Raw genomic sequence first — 20,403 nt, 5'->3', positions numbered from 1 at the left:
ATTCGGTATTCTCTAATAAAACTACATAAAAAAAAAAAAAAAAAAAAAAAAGGTCAATTAAAGACAAAAACAAAATGGGTTAAAAAAAAAAAAGTCTAGAATATTCATATGAAAAAATGAACACAGCTTTAAAATATGGAACAAAAAAATGGATGTCTCATGCACTACATAAAAAAAAAAAAGTCAAAGACAGAAACAAAACAGGTTAAAAAATATCAAGAATATTCATATTTAAAAATAAAAAAATAAGACTTCAAAATATGTAACAAAAACAATTCAGTAGTCTTCTCTAATAAAATACATAAAAATAAATAAATAATAAATAAATAAATAGATAAAAAAGGACAAAGACAAAAACTAAATAGATTAAGGATAAGAAAAAATAATTTTTTGGTTCAAAAGATAAAAAAAAAAAAAAAATGGTTATTTTAAAAGCAGTTAAGCTCACATTATTTTGTCAGCCAATTTAATGAAGGGCTTCATTTGGAGAAAACGGTTTTGAAATGTGTGGAAAAATGTAACAATAAGCATCTTTTCCTTTTTGAATGAACGTACACAAATCCTATTGGAGGAAAACCAAAATATTTTATTCCATTTAAAAACCCAAAACAAGTGTCAAGCAACATGAGAATTTCACAAAAAAAAAAAAAAAAAAGTCAGGTTGCCTTCCGATGAGCGCGTTTGCGTGTATCGTTTGTTTCCGTGTGTGCTGAAAATCCCGACAAGCGCAACATGAAAGTGTGTGCGTGTACGTGGAAAAGGAGCGGTCGGCAACTTGGATTGTCCGATTGCGCGTCCGCGTGCCAACGCCGGCAGGTGGGCGGGGCTGAGCAAACAAACGCTTTTTTTTCAAGTCTTTCCATCGAGGTTGGTCTTGTCGTCCAGCATGGCGGCGGCCGGCCCCCTTGTGGGGGGCGGGGCCTCTAGGTGCCCACGATGGCCGGGTCGTGGGCGGCGTGCGGCAGGGCGGCGTCCTGCAACAACACATGCGCCGCAAAATTCACACAAACTCTTCAATAATAAAAAGATTCAGACAAGATCACATATTAGAAATCATTATTTCATGTTTCATATATGTAAATAATTCAAATCTTAATATATCATAATTATTTTATTTAATATCAATCTGTTTAATATTTATGTATTAATATAATTTGATACAATTATATATTTAATGTTTAGTTTCATATATCATACGTAAATAATTTAAATAAATATTTTATTTCCTATCAATTAATTTAATATTTATATATAAATCTAATTTAAGATATAATTATATATTTGTTTATTTAATGTTTAATTTCATAGATCATATGTAAATAATTGAAATAATAAATCTTTAATAAATATATCCAAATAATTATTTCATTTAATATAAATTAATTTGTTTTATATTTATATATTAATATAATTTAAGATATAATTATATGCGTTTATTTAATGTTTAGTTTCATATAGCATACGTAAATAATTTAAATAAATATTTTATTTCATATCAATTTAATATTTATATATTAATCTAATTTAAGATATAATTATATATTTGTTTATTTAATGTTTAATTTCATAGATCATATGTAAATAATTGAAATAATAAATCTTTAATAAATATATCCAAATAATTATTTTATTTAATATAAATTAATTTGTTTAATATTTATATATTAATATAATTTAAGATATAATTACATGCGTTTATTTAATGTTTAATTTCATATATGTAAATAATTTAAATATATTTGATTTCATATCAATTAATTTGTTTAATATTTATATATTAATATAACTTAGGATATAATTCTATATTTGTTTATTTAATGTTTAATTTCATAGATCATATGTAAATAATTTAAATAAATCTTAAATATATCCAAATAATTTTTATTTAATATAAATTAATTAGTTTAATATTTATATATTAATATAACTAGATATAATACTATATTTTATTTAATGTTTAATTTCATAGATTGTACACGAAATAATTTCAATCATATATCCAAATAATGATTTCATATGAGTTCATTTAATATTGATCAAATCTAAGCTGTAAATATGATCCACTGGGCGTGGCTGTCTTGCCTGGCAGTGGTAGAGGAAGCAGTTGCCCCAGCAGCTGTAGCAGAGGAGGAAGAGGGCGGCGAGGAAGACCAAGGCACAGATGGTGCACGGCTTCCTCTCCAGCAGGAAGCTGAGCAGGTAGAAGCCCATGAACATGGAGTGGTTGAACCACAGCGCCGGGTTCAGCGGCTTGGGGATCAGCAGCACCGGCAGCAGCCACTGCAGGCAATACATGCTTGAGGCCGGGCGGGGCCGCCGGGCGGGGCTAATGGCGGGCAGGGGGCGGGACTTCGTCTCAGCGCGCCGTGGCGGCAAACGTCGCCGACGTCAGCTCGTCCCTGCGCACGCGACAGCGACATTCAACACGCGCGCGCACCAGCAAAAAGGACACAAAAAAAGGTGCGCTTGGACGCCGCTCGCTCGGCTGGAAACGCAAATAAAAGCAGCACTCATCGACAAATAATACATTGGCAAATTCTATTTTTACACACATCAGCATTATCGTGTAAATAAAAAATTTGGAATACTGATTTGTCTGAATTGATTAAATTTATACATTTGAATCTTTTTTTTAAATGGTAAAATAACTAATGTAAAAAAAAAAAAAAAAAAAAGGATTATTCATTTTGATTTGTTTGAGTTGATTACATTTATACATCTGATTTTTTTCCATGTAAAATAAAAAAAAAATACTAATTTGGATTTAAGTTGATTACATTTAAATCTTTTTTTTAAATGTTAAAATGACTGTTAAAAAATAATTCATACTAATTTGGATTTGAGTTGATTAAATACATTTGAATTGTTTTTAAATGTTAAAATAATGCTAATATGAATACTAATTTTGATTTGTGAGTTGATTAAATTCATACATTTGAATTTTTTTTAAATGTTAAAATGACTGTTAAAAAAGATGAATACTTTGATTTGAGTTGATTAAATTTATACATTTGAATTTTTTTTAAATGTAAAATAATAACCGATACCTGTCATGATACATATTAAGGGAAGCTTAACCGTATATTAGTGTCAACACCATTCAATTTTGTGGATTTTTATATTTGTGTGTGCAATTTTGCATTCATTTTTTTTTTGTCACAGTAATGTACCCATTTTATAAAATGTATGAAGATTTGAACATTGTGAATGTTTAAATGTGAGGAAATTTAAATAAGAAAAGTATCAACTGTGTGGTGGGGGAGTTTTAGAGCTTTTAAAAAATTTCTAATAAAATGTCAAACAAATGTAACTACTTCGCGGATTTCATTGATTGCGGGTATTTTTTGGAATCGAACCCCAGCGGGAAACGAGGGAACACCATTTTGTTTGATATCAAATTTAGGCTTCAACTGCTTTACGTGTATCTAAAAAAAAAAAAAGTTAGGTTTGCCTCCAAGTTGCATTAACGACACAACCCGAACGAAAAACAACATGGCTCAAGTAGAAGCAGCACTAACGACACGTCGACCAGAGCCCATTCGAAAATGCTCCAATTTGGAGTTTGCCAACGCCGGGGAACATCAATGCGTCGACTTTCAAGAGGGAAAAAACTTTCCAGTGGAAGTCAAGCAACGCGTGAACACTTCGGCAGAGAGCAAACGCAACCATTTCGAATCTTTTTCACACCTTTTCCAAAAACGCCGCTGAGCTCACGCCGTCTCACGTAAAAGGATATTAACAGTGGGGGGCATGCTAGCTAGCTAGCTAGCTAGCTAGCGTGGAGGGCTCATTTCGCGGCGTTTAGCCGCTTGCGTTCTCTTCCTACCGTAGTCGTCGCTGCAATGCCGATGACGTCATTAGGATAAATCACGGCGTGAAACGGTCAACGACGCTTTGCAATTTGGCGTTCGGGCAACAAGGTCACGCCACGTAAGGCCGTCGGCGCTGGCTAGACCTCGTTTGCTTTCGATTGACAAGGCGCCGCACGAACGAGGCGAAAACGAGCCCTGATGCGGACAAACGATCGCCTTTGAAACGCAAGAGGAGAAAGCGACGAGCGGACAAACCTGACAGCTTTTTGCATCATTCTGGCCGTTAACGCGTCCACGATGAGAGTTTGTTACGTTTCACCCAGCGACTGCGTACGTGTTTGCTAGTATCCAATTAGCAACTCGGCTAAGCAACTAAGAGGACCCAGGCCGGTGTGCGGCCAGCTGGCAGAGGTGGCCGTAGATCTGCCTGGAAAGAAGAAAAAGAAGGGGGAAAAAAAAAGATCTACCTGAAAACTAATGTGCCGTTGTTGTTGTTTTTTTTTTTTTTTTGCTCTCTTTATTAATTCCAAAGTGAACATCCAATTCAAACTGAGCACACAAAACAGAACCGTGCTGTCGAACAAGGCAAAAGAAAAAAAAAAAAAAAAAGAGGTCTAATCAGCCAGTAAGCACTGACCAGACGACCCCTGAGAGCGTTCAGTGACACAAGTTCTGGTCCGGTGTCGGTACCATATGTATTCGGCCTGCCAGATCCATTCGGGGTCCTTCGCCTACAGATGACGTTACGCTACAGGATTGGCTGAGACGTTTTACGCTACAGGATTGGCTGAGATGTCGACGATTGTGATTGGTGAGGCAACTTTCCAGTCGTTGGAGGGAAAACATTGACGCTTTTTACGAAGAAATTTATTATTATTTATCTAATGGGACTTATCACAGCCGCACTACTGGATCAAACTGTTCGGCGACCCAAAAGGCAAGGATTCGTAACGCGTCAAAATCATTCATCAATCATCATCAATCAATTACATCTCACCGTGGCTATTCTAATATATTGATCTCTCGTCTTTCCTTGTCTAGGATTAAAGGTTTGCCGTGAAACCCTTTCAGACTTGTTTGTTGTTGTTTTGTGGAAGGAAAAAAATACTGAACATATAAAGAAAAGTTGTGCATTCATTCATTCATGTGTCATTCATTGATTTGTTAATGCATTTGACATCTTTAAAGAAAAAGTAAAATGTGCTACTGTAGTTGATGAAGTTAACTTATGAGTTTCGACTTTACGGTAGTAGGTCATTACCTTTGATTAATATTTATATCAATAGTCCATGAGACACACATGCACACACATGAAGGTTACAAATAAATTCGTAGTTACCTAATAACCTGAGGCTGAGTACAGAACATATTGGTGAGGAAATGTCACATCTCAGGCAATAATTCCATCATTTTATTATCATCATCATGGTAATTATTTTCTGCAATACGCACGACCCTCCGCAACTCATAGTGCAGTGTCACCTCTGAGGTGACATTGGCAAGAAAATATTAAAGATGTCATTTAAATAACAAAATGTATGGGCTGAGATTGCAAAACGTAAATAAACGTAAGTATAAAAGCAGGATACTTTAAGATTGACTAAATAATGAAATAGATTGAAAAAATACATAAGATAAAATAAATATAAAAAATGGAGGTAAAATAGCACATAAATGCAAAAAAGTAAAACTGCGATGGGACGAAATATTGTCAGTTGACGTGCTAATGTGTTCCTATAATCATTACGACTGTTTTTGTGATGTATTGTGATACGTGAACCGCACAATTCGGACACCAAACCAACGTGAACACATTTGACACTGCTCGCTTGCTGTACTGACGTCATCAGCAAGCGCCGACCAGACGCGAAGGCCCCCGAATGGATCTGGCAGGCCGAACACATATGGTACCGACACCTGTCTTGGTCAAGAGGAAAAGTAGTTAGCAAGTTGGCTGGCGTCAGGGAAATAAAGCGTTTTTCTTCTAAAAACAATTTGTGTGATACATTTGCATTAAAAAAAAAAAAAGTCAGACTCCATTACCGCAGGGCACTATTTTTCTGTTTGTTCGTATCACTGCGCGGCAAGCTGCATATAGCAGATAGACATGCACCAAGTTGTTTGTCTTTTCGAAGTTATAATTACGGCGCGTCCCAGTCGAAACTGAGAAAAACCAACTCGGATATGTCCGACTTCCGACCATCCTCCAATGCAACCTTAATGCAGAAACATTTCTTGGGAGGAATAATATGGCGGGCCGCCGACTTTTGTCTTGTCCCTTTAAGAGTTGTATTATAGAGGGGATAGTGTTGCAGTGCCTCACTTTGGCACATGGGGGCGGTGTTGGTTCAGAAAGGGAACTGGAGCTTGGTGGGAAAAGCTCAAATAAAAGTTTGTGTGGATGCAACGCGAAAAGAGAATCTGCCTGCTCAGTCTCTGTACCACAGTTAAGAGGTCACTGGACAGAGAAAGAGGATTTAACAATCATATACCGCTTGACACGTTTAAAAAAAAACAAAAAAAAACAAAAAACGGATTTGTCCGTGAGTAGAAAAAAAGATTTGGGTGTGTAAAAAAATGCAGTAAAAAAGTAGCCACCAGAGGGTGCTAGAAGTGCACAAATGGAAATCAACTTGACTTTTTTTTTTTTACAGATGTGCTGCTTTTAAATATCGTGACATGACGACGACGATATATTGGTGCACTTTTAATTTCGCGATATCACCATATCGCCGTTATCGTTACATCCCAAATATAGACGGGTGGCCCGATCAGGAGTCGCCGGCGTGTCGCGTCGCCGTCCCGCAGACGAGATATTGCTTGAGGTACTTGCGGAAGCACTTGTCCCTGACGCCGTAGATGATGGGGCTGACGGCGCGCGGCCACACCTGGACGATGATGTAGCAGGCGAAGAGCGAGTCCGAGTAGCTCTCGGGGAAGACGCGCAGCAGCACGTCCTTGACCAGCGGCACGGCGTACGTGGTCATGCACAGCAGGACCTGCACGCCGTGCAGAACGATGGTCCGCCGCGCCTTCTTGGCGTCCTTGCTGGCCGCCTGGGCGGCGAACAGGATCTTGAAGTAGGTGAAGAAGATGACCGACCACACCAGGACCAGGTAGACGATGTAGGTGATGTCCCGCTTCCGGATCAGCACCGGGCTGGGGAAGGCCGTCTCCCGGAGGCAGAAGATCTTGGAGGCGAAGAAGTCGCGGCGGCGCGTGGCCAGCGTGACGAAGAGGTCCGGGAAGGCGGAGACCACGCTGACGGCGAGGATGGCGGCGAGGAGGAGCAGCGTCCGGCGCACGGTGCAGATGCGGGCGTGGTGCAGCGGCAGACGCACGGCCACGTAGCACTCGCCCGCCATGCAGGCCAGGATGAGGGGCGTGTTCTCGGTGGTGATGATGGCCATCAGGATGAAGGGCGCGCACGCCGACACGCTGATCCGGTGCAGGGCGTAGCTGATGACGAACAGCGTGATGCCCACGCTCATCTGGATCATGTCGTTGACCACCAGGCTGAAGAACAGGATGTAGCGCGGGTTCCAGTAGAACATCTGCAAAGGCGGGAGGTTTGAAGCCTGTTCACAAACCCCCCAAAAAATCCGATGTCGCAAAATGCCGCCTGAGCAAAAACGCTCGCCCTCAACGAGGGGTGGGATTCTTTGACTGTCTCACGATTCGATTCAGATTTTTTGGGGTCTGCGATTCGATTCAAAAATCGATTTTGGATTCACAATTATTTAATTGATACAGAAGAGTAGGTTAGGGACAGTGAAAAAGAGGGAAAAAGTTTGGCAGGATTCTCACTTTATTCTCAGATTTCTCACTTTAATGTCAGAAGTGACTTAATTCTGACTTTAATCTCAGACTTTAAAGTGAGAATTTTGATTTTATTCTAGGAATTCTCACTTTAAAGTCAGAATTCTGACTTTAAAGTGAGAATTATGATTTTATTCTAAGAATTCTCACTTTAAAGTGAGAATTTAAAGTCAGAGTTCTGAGAATAAAGTCGGAATTCTCTTTTTTCATTCTTTAAACTCCTTTTTAAAGGGTCTGTCTGCCGGTTTCATTCAGGAAAATGCACTTTTTAAATAGAGGATTTGAACAAACAAACTACTTCTCAATTTATAGATATGGGCTTTTCATAACGTGTGGGGGTGATTTTGTCCTAAACCCCCACACCCCCAGCCTGTATTTTGCCATTTTATGTTTGTTTTGTAAACAGTGGGCCGTTTCTGTGGAAAGACAATATAATAGAATTCTGAGATTTAATTAATTCATTCAAAAAAAATGGGGAAAAAATATTGGCGTCAAAATTTTTTAAACACAAATGTCAATCTTGACTTGTAATGTATTAAAGCATGTTTGCTGAACAATTTTTCAGACTTTTCCAAGTATAGAAGTTGTTTGTTTTTTTTATCTTAGACAGTTGATATCCTTATAAATTTCTAACAAAAACATTCAGTGAGGTTATCAGTACGTCTTAGAAAGTTCAATGGAAACAAATAAGTAAATACCAATAGCTATATATAGTTTTCTACAGCAAATATTTTTTTCCCCAAAAATAAAAATAAAATACCTATAATCTTAAACTTTCACCTTTTCTTTGTTTTAATGTCAAACAAAAACAAATGGTTGAGACGGTTCCCAGGGTTTGCAGCATCTCTTATGAACTGAACTGAAAATTTCAATAAATAACCCGCTGAGATTAAAATTAGACTTGACGTGAGGTGCGGGCATGATTTTCGTTCCCTACCTGGTGCTTGCAGAAGGTGTACATGAGTCCGACGTTGATGTAGTTGATTGACAGTCCGATGGCGAGCACCACCAGATTCTTCACCACCGCTTTGCCCAGCGAGTCTCGGTACTGGATGACCGCGCTGGCGTTGGCCACGGCGGCGGCGTCCATCTTGACGCACGCTAACAACAACGACAACGATGACGGTGGAAAATGACATTTCGAATGAAGGACCTGACTCAAGGTTCAAGTCGTTCCGACAAGTCACAATGCACGCTAGTGTTAATTTCGTACACATTTTCCACCGGACGAAAACTCGACTACTATAGACTAAAACCCTCATTAATAAACAATAAGTGTGACTAAATGAGTATGTATGCATTTTCGTTAACTAATGAGGGCAAAATGTCCTTCACTTCATAAAAACTGCACTCAAATCTATGGACATTTTTAGTTCATGAATAAAAACGCGACAAAAATGATCTGATTTTGGAAGATCTTGTCTCTGCTAATCTGTCACATCTGTCATGGGACAGACAGCACAAACACATGGGACAGACGGGAAGTGGGTTAGGGTTCGGGTTACAAAACACACACACACAAAAAAAACGTTCCAACAATAATGTTGATGCGACTGCTAGCTAATCCTGGCTAACTCACTAGCATGGAGCCACGGTAGCCACTGTTATAAAAAAAATAAAATAAAATAAAATAAAAAGTACATAATTGCTTGAGATTCATCTTACAGCTGCACAATGAAATAATTAAAATTAAATTAATTCATTAAATTGCATTAAATTACGTGAAATAAAGTGCAACAATCCGATTGGATTGTGTCAATTTCCTGACTATTGTTTTCATTTTTGTTTTAGTCATTGACGAAATTGTCAGTCAATTTTAGTTATTGTCTCAATGAACAGCTTCGATTTTAGTTTTCCTTTCATTTTCGTCTGAAAAAAAAAATGTTGTGACGAAAAATGACGAAAATCTTTCATCGACGAAACGATCACTGGAACAGACAGCATATTGACGTATATTATGCATGGATGCTTCATATGTCGAGGCGTGCGTGTTGATTTTAAAGATGATGATGATACTCACCCCGTGTCGGTCGGACGCACCTCTGACCCCCGCGATCGCCCGCCCGCCTGTGCCAGCCATCTTTTTATAGGCCAAAAGCGACGTGTGCGCGCACGTGCGCGTCGTCATCGTCGTCTCCGTGCCGACGTGAGGAAGGACGCGTTCCCTCGTGAGGTTTGCTTTGCTCTCTCGTCCGTCCACCAGCCACGAACCATCTGTCGCTCGTTTTGATGATTGTTGCGCAACCCGATGACGACACCAACTTCAACTAAAAACAATCACATGAATAAAAAAAAAAAACGAGCTCAAACAGCCATTCAAGTTGGAACAGCTTCCAAATAAACAGAAATGATTGACTTCTATTGATCATTTTGCGGGCAAAAGACAACTTGTGGTGTTCAATTATTGCACTTTTGTGCACAAATGTTTTGTGGCATCTTTGTTGTCGAGTTGGAATTTTGGTTATGATAAGTCATTTCCTAGTATAATGTCCATTTCTTTTTTTGTTTTTTTTGGTGTGAGCAAATCTGGTGTTTTTGAGTCTGGCAACAAATTAGAGATAGACCGATACGTTTTTTTCAGGGCAGATACCGATTATTAGTCGTCAAGCATACCAATAACCGATATTTGGAGCAGATATTCATTTTCACTCAAAGGGAAAATATTGGCATCAAAATGTGAAAAACATACAAACTCCAGCTCTTAAATTGTTTTATTTTTTAAGCGTGTGTATACTGAACAACTTTTAGGGTTTGTAAAATACTGTAGTTAAAAAAAAAAAATCTCAGTCAATAGACATCTTTGTTTTCAAAAATAATAACAAAAAGGCTCCCTGGGGCAGTCATGTCTTCAAATGTTCAGTGGAAATGTAAATAAATAGTTCCCCATTGTTGTTTTTACAGTAAATAAATTTTTTTTTCAAATGTCAAAATATCTATAAAGTATTACAATTTTATTTAAAATTCAAACAAAAATAGAAGGTATAAAGAGTTCCCAGGCTCAGCATTATCTCCGAAATTTTAAATAGTTCCTTGAAGTTAACACTTTTTTGAAATGGATCTATTATCGGCCTTGTGATACTTCAAAATGGCCGATGCCGATATTGATTCTCAACAAATGTAGCGTGATTCATAGTCAAATATGAAACCTTTAAAACTAAATGGAGTGTTGATGGAATTTTTTGGGGGGGAGGCAAAATGCAACTTTTGGTGATCAGTTTTATTGAAATGTTTGGCACCTTTGTGAGCAGCTTTGCTGTTTTTGGTGTCTAACAACCGGTCTGCCTTTTGGAACGTTTGTCCAATTTGACAAAAAGGACAAACACTTTTATGCTTGATTGACAGTCCAAGTGAAAGTAAAGATTGGAGCAGTTCGTCGGACTGACTGACGGGCAAAAGTGGCGCCAAAGTTTGCCGCGTTGCTCCCACGCAGCTGCGTGTTTGTGTCGTTTTCAGCAGGAATTCTCGGAGGAATAACGTCGACTTGACAAATCCCTCCGAGGACCAGTCAAAAGGTTAAGTGGCTCGCTAGAGGACAAACACTGAGGGGCTTCCCGACTTGTGTTGACAATAACAATCAATCATTTCTGTTATGACTTTCATCTTTGTTGGGTAGATTCAAGTGGTGTATCTAACCCGGTAAAGAACCAAACCACGCTTCGTACTGATGTCCACAATCGATTTAGTCTTAGTCCAACATGGAACAGTTATGGAACGCCATGAAATGTAAAAGCAACGACATTGCACGAATTTCCAATCAATATTTACAATTACAGACATTTATTGAACTCAAATGTTCATAAACAATCAAAACAAAACATACCGTGTGCGCCAACCAGTAGTTAGTAGATAAATTCGTCGATCACACCATCTTTTTCGTCTCTTTACAATGACGTTTCTCACTCTTTCGACTCGACTTTCTCTCTCTCTCGCCTTCTAGCACCTTCCAAACTTTTTGACCCGGAAGTGCTTGTTCACAGGATATTCTCAAAATAAATTGTTTCATTATTATAAAAAGAAAAACAAAACCAAGTGTTTTTCCCCTGATAATTTACAGTCAAGTACACCTACAAAAAAAATAATTATAAACTCAAAACAATGATCGCATACTTTCGTTGTCATGGCAACCAATCAAGGGCAATACGAGGTGTCAGATGTGATTGGGCTGCCAGATTGTATCTATCGGGGTCGCCTGCAGATGACGTCACACTACAGGATTGTCTGGAAATTGTCCGTTTACAATTGTTCAAAATAAAATTTAGGGACTAAATTTGTAAAAATGTAAATCAACCTAAAAATATAAAAACATGATACTTTAAGAATGGGGGAGAAAAAAGAACATAGATTGAAGCGCCTTCGTGCTTGCCGGTGACGTCAATACAGCAGCGCTAACCAAGTTAGCTTCTGTTTGGTTTCTTTTTTAGCTGTTCACAAATCAATCACCATAACAAAACAAAACAAAAAAAACAGTCTTAATGATAATAGGAACACATTAACAATCTAAGTTGACAATATTTGTCCCATCTGAGACAATTATTTTGTGTAGTTATCATTTATCATCTATTTTATTATTTATTCAATATATTTTGTGGTTATATTCTTAGGTTTACTTACGTATTTACAATTTCAGTTCGTACATTTTGTTATTTAAATGACATCTTTAATATTTTCATTCCAATGTTTGACGTCAACTGAATCATTTCCAGCCAATCCTGTAGCGGGATGTGTTTGTTAGGGCGACCCCGATAACATCTGGCAGCCCGATCACATCTGACACGACACTGGAAGCGCTTGTTCACAGAATATTCTCTAAATAGTTTCATTATAATAAACAGAAAAACAAAACTATAAGCAGTTTTCTGCAAATTTACAGTCAAATAAGTACATATAATAAACTCAGACATTGATCGCATACTTTCGTTGTCATGGCAACCAATCAAGGGCAATACTAACGCCAGCTATATCTGAAACCGGTCCACCCATCAGGAGTTCACAGTTAAATTTGCATATATGCCACGATAGTCACTTACCTGCGTGGCTTGGCTGGAGGTCAAATGTTGAAATGTCTAGTATTTTAATTCTTGTTATGCATTAAAAAAAACAAAACACTAAAGTAACAAATGTGTTTTGAAAATGTAACAAAATAAAAGTGCAAAAGCAGATTGATTGGAGAAAAAAAAACACTGTAAAGTACACAGTAGTGGAACAAACTTTTCAAGGACAACAGTCAACTTTGTGACGTTCTTTTCTATCACTGCTAACGACCTGCTTGACCTTTGATTTGACCTTTCATTTGTCCTTCGCGGATTCATCAAGTCATCCCGCTGACGTTCCTCCGAGATTCGCGCACGCAATCGACAATCCTCTGAGGAGAATCGCAAAAGGTCACGCGGCATCTGAGGACTCGTTCTGTTGTCATCGCATAAGCAAACTGATGAGGATGATGATGCAAGCATGTCGGTCTCCTCCGAGGCTTTCCATCAGCACCACATAACTTGGTTTGTTTTCTCCTCCATGTGGACTGTCAATCAAACAGACAGCCATGAAGTCATTCTTTGGTCAATTCCACTTTCACTTTGACTTCACCCGTCAATCAATCCAGACAACCGATATGACTTCAGGCCAATAGTGCAGCAGACAAATGAAAGAATGCTTTCAATTTGGTATGTACGCTTCAAAAGTCACTCTTCTGAAAAGTAGGGAGAGTCATCAGCAGCAGGATGAGTGCGACCCTGCCTGGATGGATGATGGATGGATGGTTTGTCGGATGGATGATGGCTGTTGGATGGATGGATGATAGATGGTTGTATGGATGATGGATGGACGATGGATGGTTGCTTGGTTGATGGATGGATGACAGATGGATTGTTGGCTGGTTGGATGATGGATGGATGGTTGGTTGGTTGGATGATGGATGGATGATGGTTGGTTGTTTGGATGGATGATGACTGTTAGATGGATGGATGGGGGGTTTGATGGTTAGATGGATGATGGACGGTTGGTTGGATGGATGATAGATGGATGATGGATGGATGATAGATGGATGGATGGGTGGATGGATGGATGATAGATGGATGGATGGTTGGTTGGTTGATGATGGTTGTTTGGTTGGCTGGATGGATGATGGATGGTTGGTTGGATGGATGATGGATGGTTGGATGATGGTTGGTTGGATGATGGTTTGTTTGATGGATGGATGGATGGATGGTTGGATGATGCATGAATGATGGATGGTTGCTTAATTGGATGATGGATGTTGGATGGATGGAGGATTGATGTTGGATGGATGATGGATGTATGGATGGAGGATGGATGGATGATGGATGGTTGGTTGGATGGATGATAGATGGATGATGGTTGGTTGGATGATGGTTGGATGATGGTTGGTTGGATGATGGTTTGTTTGATGGATGGATGGATGGATGGTTGGATGATGCATGAATGATGGATGGTTGCTTAATTGGATGATGGATGTTGGATGGATGGAGGATTGATGTTGGATGGATGGAGGATTGATGTTGGATGGATGTATGGATGGAGGATGGATGGATGATGGATGGTTGGTTGGATGGATGATTGGATGATAGATGGATGATGGTTGGTTGGATGATGGTTTGTTAGATGGATGGATGGATGGATGGATGGAAATCATTGGATGGTTGGTTGGATGATGCATGCATGATGGATGGTTGCTTAATTGGATGATGGATGTTGGATGGATGGAGGATGGATGGTTGGTTGATGGATGATGGTTGGATGATGGATGATAGATGTTGGTTGGATGATGGATGGATGGAGGATGGATGGTTGGTTGATGGATGATGGTTGGATGATGGATGGTTGGATGATAGATGTTGGTTGGATGGATGATGGATGGATGGTTTGCTGGATGGTTGGTTGGATGAATGATGGTTGGATGATGGTGTTGGAGGTTCCTTCACAGCCACACCCACTCCACCCCATCCTCAATACTACCAATTCAATTTGATGACATCGAGTGTAGGACGATGATCCGTTTTTAATTTGGAAAATGTGGTGAAAACGAAAGAGGAAATTAACGTTTCGATATTTTTGAGCCAGTGACAGAAGAATAGGATTCGTTCAACATATTTGTACTTTCAAATCTGTGACTGGCTATTAAGTACCTCGCAAAATATGAATCAGCTGAAAGTGTTGACAGTTGCGATCTCACTCACATCTCTCATTTTTTTTTCTAACGTTCATATCCATTTTTTTTTTTCCAGGCATGGAAAACAGGCGGATGTGATGATGTCACACTTCAGTCTCTGTCTGTTTGTCTGTCGCGCATGCGTGCGTGTGTGCGTGCAAGATCATCCAGTTTGGGGTATAAAAGATGGCTGAAGGGCGGGCATGAGGTCAGAGGTGAATCTACCTGACACGGACAGGTGAGTCTCGACTTGATTTTTTATTCTGCAAACGACTTTATTCGTACCTTGTATGATGATGATGATATGCTCGCGTGATTATTGACATAATTTGATGTGCCTTAAAAATTCAACCTTGAGGTTGGATGTTTTTGTGCCAGGTCGTCACGGACGGATGCTGCAGGTAATCCTTTTGACGTCGCATCGTTAACTCTCAAAATGTACATTCGAGATCGTCTGAATAACACAAAGTAAAAAAATAATAAAAAAAATGGAAGCCAGTATGATACTGGTCGTCATAAAACAGGAATATTTTACCAGACAGTATCGAGGGCTTGTAAAGAAAATTGAAAATTAAAATTCATACGCCAATGTAAGCAAACAGGCTTAATAATACAATTATTGTAATTCAAAGTTCAACATTTTCAAAGCAATTATAACAAACGCGGTTTAATAGATTTCCAAACAAAAGTCAAGGAATTAAAAATAGATTACAAAATAATAATAATAATAATAATAATAATAATAATTCATCACATTTTGAAGCACCTTTCGAGACCCTCAATGATGCTGTACAATAGGTAAAAACTAAATCATTTAAAACAAAAAAATTCTACAAATTAATTAGAATTATGACTAAAAAAAAATGAAAATAAAGGTGCAGTGTGGTTTAAAAAATAAAGTGTGTCGGCGACCTTGAATAGGTTTTTTTTTTTTTTTTTTTTTTTTTTTTTTTTTTTTTTTATTTGAAAATATTAAGAGCCAGATTGATAAGATTTTGAAGAATAATATAAAGAGCAAGATTTGGGAAAACGTGAAAAGGAGCAAATGTTATTGTTGGATGTTTTCAGTCTTTCTTCATTGCTTATCATTCACTCAGTTCAATGCATCGAAAAATTGTCATTGTTTTTTTTGTTTTTGTGGACATGCAATATTTGCTCATCCGTTCAGTGGTCAAACAAAGCCGCCGCCGTCCTTGCAAGGCGAGACGAGACGAGACGAGACGAGACGTGTCCCTCCCTGGCAAGTAAACCTGCCTTTTTTTTTTTTTTTTTTTTTTTTAATCACGCGTTTGAACACGAAATGAGATCGGATGCTCTTCACGCTTCAGCGATCTCATTCTCTTGTCTACGCAAGAGGATTAGGGGCAGTCAAGAGAGAGAGAGGAAAAAAAAAATGTTTGGGAGGATTCTCACAATTCTCACTTTAAAGTGAGAATTCTGTAAAACTTAAAGTCAAATAATAAAGTGAGAATTCTGACTTTAAAATCAGAATTCTTACTTTTCATGCAGTAGCAATTTGACTTTGACCCATTGAACGCCGATCGAGAAGTCAAATGTGTTTTTTTTTTTTGTTGTTGTTAGCGTGCGGGCCGACGACATGAGCGGAGGCGCGTCGGCCAACGCCAGCGTCGTCATCCAGTACCGAGACTCGCTGGCCAAAGCCGTGGTGAAGAACGTGCTGGTGCTCGCCATCGGACTCTCCGTCAACTACATCAACGTCGGCCTCATGTACACCTTCTGCAAGCACCAGGTACCGCTCGTTTTAAACTACTGGCTCGCCCGTTTTCTGCATTTTTTTTTGTCAAGCCACACCCACAAGACGGAAAAAAACCATTAAAAAAAAATGCATACCGTATTTTCCGCACTATAAGGCGCAACTTCATTGTATGACATATTTTAAAACTTTTTCCATATATAAGGCGCTACAGTAGAGGCTGGGGTTACGTTATGCATCCATTAGATGGCGCTGCGCTAAAGGGAATGTCAACAAAACAGTCAGATAGGTCAGTCAAACTTTATTCATAGATTACAAACCAGCTTTCCGACAACTCCCAAAATGAATCAACAGCTGTTTTATTATTTTCTCTGAGGTAAAGTATTAGCATTAGCTAGCGATCCAAGATGGCGGGATCTTCTGCGCATGCGCGTCACCGATCGTGCAGGGTCACCGATGGCGTCTTGACAGCGAGACCTGTTGCGGCTCAATATTGATCCATATATAAGGCGCATGGTCAGCTTTTGAAAAAATTGAAGGCTTTTCGGTGCACCTTATAGAGCGGAAAATATGGTAAATTGGGTTTTGGCCGTGAAAGACAAACTATTAAAAAAAGTATTTATGTTTTTAGGTTTGAATGAGTAAAATTAGTTGTATTTAGTAAATTTAAACAACTCAAAAAATGAGTATGAATCTTTTTTTTTTTTACGATTATGACGATTTAATCACTGCAGAGTGTAATCATTGAAATTGAAATTGAATTCCGATGAATTGCTTTTTTTTTCTTTTTTTTTGCACCATTGTCCGATTAGGGGTGTGAATTGCCTAGTACCTGACGATTCGATTCGTATCACGATTCACAGGTCACGATTCGATTCGATACCGATTAATCCCGATACGAATTTATAAGTCGATTGTTGCGATTTTTTTCATTCAAATTTAGAAAATACTAATCAGTAAGATTTATATGAAAATGTATTATTTATTTATCTGAAATTTCAGTCTTATGGAGGTTGTAATCTGTTTCATGTTTGAACAGCATTAAAATAAAATATTAAGGCTTAATGTTCCGTTCATATAACATTCTTCCATGCTCAAGGTGTGAATCCTAACCCGAAGTCAGACGTTTTGTTGAATATTTTTCCATTAAAAATGGAAGTTTAAAAATCGATTCACACACACAAAAAAAAAAAAAAAAAAAAAAAGGCAATGATGATAAGACGTTGAATCGGTAAGACTACCGAATGAACAAGTCTGAGCTCTTAAAAAAAATAAAAAATAAAAAATCGATTTTTTTTATTGAATCGATTCGAGAATCGCGCGATGTTGTATCGCGATTTATCGGCGAATCGATTTTTTTTAACACCCCTATAAATGTCCGTTCAGATCTTCTACTGGGACCCCCGCTACATCCTCTTCTCCCACCTGGTGGTGAACGACATGATCCAGATGAGCCTGAGCGTGGTCCTGTTCGTCATCAGCTACACCCTGCACCGGATCAGCGTGTCGGCGTGCACCCCCGTCATCCTGCTGGCCCTCGTCACCACCGAGAACACGCCCCTCAACCTGGCCTGCATGGCGGCCGAGTGCTACGTGGCCGTGTGCCTCCCGCTGCGCCACGCCCGCATCTGCACCGTCAGGAGGACCCTGGTCCTCATCGCCTTGATCTGGACCACCAGCCTGGTCTCCATCCTGCCGGACCTCTTCGTCACGCTGGCCACGCAGCCGCCCGAGTTCTTCTCGTCCAGAATCTTCTGCCTCCGCCAGACGGCTTTCCCCGGAGAGCTGCTGGTTCAGAAGCAGGAGATCTCCTACATCGCGTTCCTGGTCCTGGTGTGGTCGGTCATCATCTTCACCTACTTCAAGATCCTCTTCGCCGCCCAGGCGGCCAGCAAGGACGCCAAGAAGGCCCGGCGGACCGTGGTCCTGCATGGCGTCCAGGTGCTGCTGTGCATGACCTCGTACGTGGCTCCCGTGCTGAAGGAGGCGCTGCTGCGCTGGTTCCCCGAGAACTACTCGGACTCGCTGTTCGCCTGCTACGTGGTGGTGCAGGTGCTGCCGCGCGCCATCAGCCCCGTCATATACGGCGTGCGGGACAAGTGCTTCCGCAAGTTCCTCAAGCGGGACCTGTTTTGCAAGAGCGGGCCCTGACTCGCCGGGAAGAACCGGCAAGGGCGACGTCGACCGGACGTGGTGAAGAACGACCGACGACGACTACCGTGACAAGAAAGGAAGGCTGCAAATACTGCAAATTTTGGTATCGATCCGATATCAAGTATATACAGGGACCGTATCGCCGATACCGATATCAATACTTTCCAAAAGTTATGATATATATTAGGGCTGCACGATATTGGAATATCAAGCCATATGCAATATCGTTGTCGATATTATTGCGATATTTAACATGTACCTAAGGAAATGCCATTTTTATGATCGAATAAAAGAATTACATTTTTCATGCAGCAAAATAAGCAAACTCAATAAATCCTTCGTTAATTAATTGTAATTACATCTCGATAATGTTCAACTATTGGATGGCGGTGCACATTTTAGTTTGACTCGAGAAATTCAGACAAAAGCATAAAATTCCATATGAAACTTATTGCATGTCTTTGCGATATGCATATTGCAAGGACCAATATCGCGATAGATATTTTTTTATATATATATATATATATATATATATATATATATCAAAATTAGTGTGTTAATTTTGAGTTAATTTAAGTTCCTTTTATCTTTTTTTCTTTATCTGTTTTTAAAGCTTTTTTCATTTTAACTTAATTTTATGAATTGTTATGAAACGACTGTATCAATGGCTAAAAGATGCAGACATATTTCTATTAGTTTAACATCTTGGTCCAGTTTTAGAGAAAATAATTATTTTATTGTACATTTAGAATTGGTCTGAAAATTGTGATTCATCGTGAGATAACTATTAGAGTCGTGTGATTAATTACGATTAAAAATTCTAATCACCCCATGTATGTATGTATGTATGTATATATTAATTAATAAGGTAGCTGTATCATCGAATTGCTTAATCACAATCAATTCTCAACATTTAAGTGGTTTTGTGTTTCTTTTTTTAAACAAAGGACAAAATTTGGACAAAGTTTGTTGATGAATAGAAAATGCTAGAAAATAGAAAAATAGATAATACTTGTGGGGGGGTTTTAATCGTGATATCACGATATTAAAAACTGCTACAATATATCGTCGTCGTCATGTCACGATCAAAGCTTTGCCAATTCAAATGTTTCGACAAATATTTTGTCACATTGTTCATTGAAAATGTGAACGACTTCAAGCATAAGCTTTCGCTATGCTGTGGAATTATTATTGGGGGGGGGGAAATGTGATGTTTTTTAGTATTTAGCCTAAAAGCACATTTAAACATACACACTACCGTTCAAATGTTTGGGGTCACCCAGACTTTAATTGAGTGCTTGTTGGCAATTTCTCGTGTGGACTAGCCTGTGCTAACATTAATCGTTTACGCTCGCTTTGTTACTCCCTTTTGAGTTCAATCAAGGCTCAACTTCCTTCTTCGGTTTTAACAGACATTTCGTGTTGTCTACATTGTCTTACACATCGTAAAACGACACACCAACAATGCCGCCCAAACTATGAAAAAAAAGAGCGAAAATAAGCTCAATTGGAGGCTTCACAACAATTAAGCAATGAAATGACAAATATTTACCTCATTTGGCCACGTTCACTCAAAAGGAATAATGACTTAACAGAAACTTCTGGCACAAGCTCCTTCCTTGTCGTCCACATGTGCGTCAATTAACAGTGTCCCTTAGCAACGTATGATGGAATAAAAAAAATAAAAAAAAGTTCCCTCTTTCAATAAAGTTTTTAATTCGAATGAGATTGTCTGAATA

At 38.9% G+C, this 20,403-nt stretch overlaps 3 protein-coding genes across 6 annotated transcripts; 1 reads left to right on the top strand and 2 right to left on the bottom strand.

The window, feature by feature from the left end:
* Positions 1-565: 565 nt before the first annotated feature.
* Positions 566-4,424, bottom strand: blcap (bladder cancer associated protein). 3 transcript variants are annotated; one of them, XM_077530180.1, is made up of 3 exons: positions 4,068-4,424; positions 2,083-2,399; positions 566-974 (listed from the first exon to the last, which is right to left on the bottom strand). In XM_077530180.1, exons 2-3 carry the CDS (start codon positions 2,293-2,295, stop codon positions 924-926), a joined length of 264 nt encoding a protein of 87 aa, XP_077386306.1. In that variant the 5' UTR covers positions 2,296-2,399; positions 4,068-4,424; the 3' UTR covers positions 566-923. The 3 variants fall into 3 exon arrangements, with proteins under 3 accessions (XP_077386306.1, XP_077386307.1, XP_077386308.1); XM_077530181.1 differs by lacking the exon at positions 4,068-4,424 and adding an exon at positions 3,827-4,038; XM_077530182.1 differs by lacking the exon at positions 4,068-4,424 and adding an exon at positions 3,688-3,833.
* Positions 4,425-5,202: 778 nt separating this feature from the next.
* Positions 5,203-20,292, bottom strand: LOC144024100 (odorant receptor 131-2-like). Of its 2 annotated transcripts, none has more exons than XM_077530179.1 (4): positions 20,217-20,292; positions 9,652-9,898; positions 8,569-8,732; positions 5,203-7,366 (listed from the first exon to the last, which is right to left on the bottom strand). In XM_077530179.1, exons 3-4 carry the CDS (start codon positions 8,719-8,721, stop codon positions 6,584-6,586), a joined length of 936 nt encoding a protein of 311 aa, XP_077386305.1. In that variant the 5' UTR covers positions 8,722-8,732; positions 9,652-9,898; positions 20,217-20,292; the 3' UTR covers positions 5,203-6,583. The 2 variants fall into 2 exon arrangements, with proteins under 2 accessions (XP_077386305.1, XP_077386304.1); XM_077530178.1 differs by lacking the exon at positions 20,217-20,292 and adding an exon at positions 11,452-11,551.
* On the top strand, positions 16,394-18,790 carry LOC144024020 (odorant receptor 131-2-like). Its single transcript, XM_077530048.1, has 2 exons — positions 16,394-16,546; positions 17,897-18,790. The coding sequence occupies exons 1-2, from the start codon at positions 16,394-16,396 to the stop codon at positions 18,659-18,661; spliced, it is 918 nt and encodes a 305-aa protein (XP_077386174.1). The 3' UTR covers positions 18,662-18,790.
* Positions 20,293-20,403: the final 111 nt, after the last annotated feature.

The sequence above is a fragment of the Festucalex cinctus genome, chromosome 8, assembly GCF_051991245.1.
Source record: "Festucalex cinctus isolate MCC-2025b chromosome 8, RoL_Fcin_1.0, whole genome shotgun sequence".
Classification (NCBI taxonomy): Eukaryota; Metazoa; Chordata; class Actinopteri; order Syngnathiformes; family Syngnathidae; genus Festucalex; species Festucalex cinctus.
The sequence above is the reverse complement of the archived record's forward strand: the minus strand, read 5'-3'. Positions and strand labels throughout refer to the sequence as shown.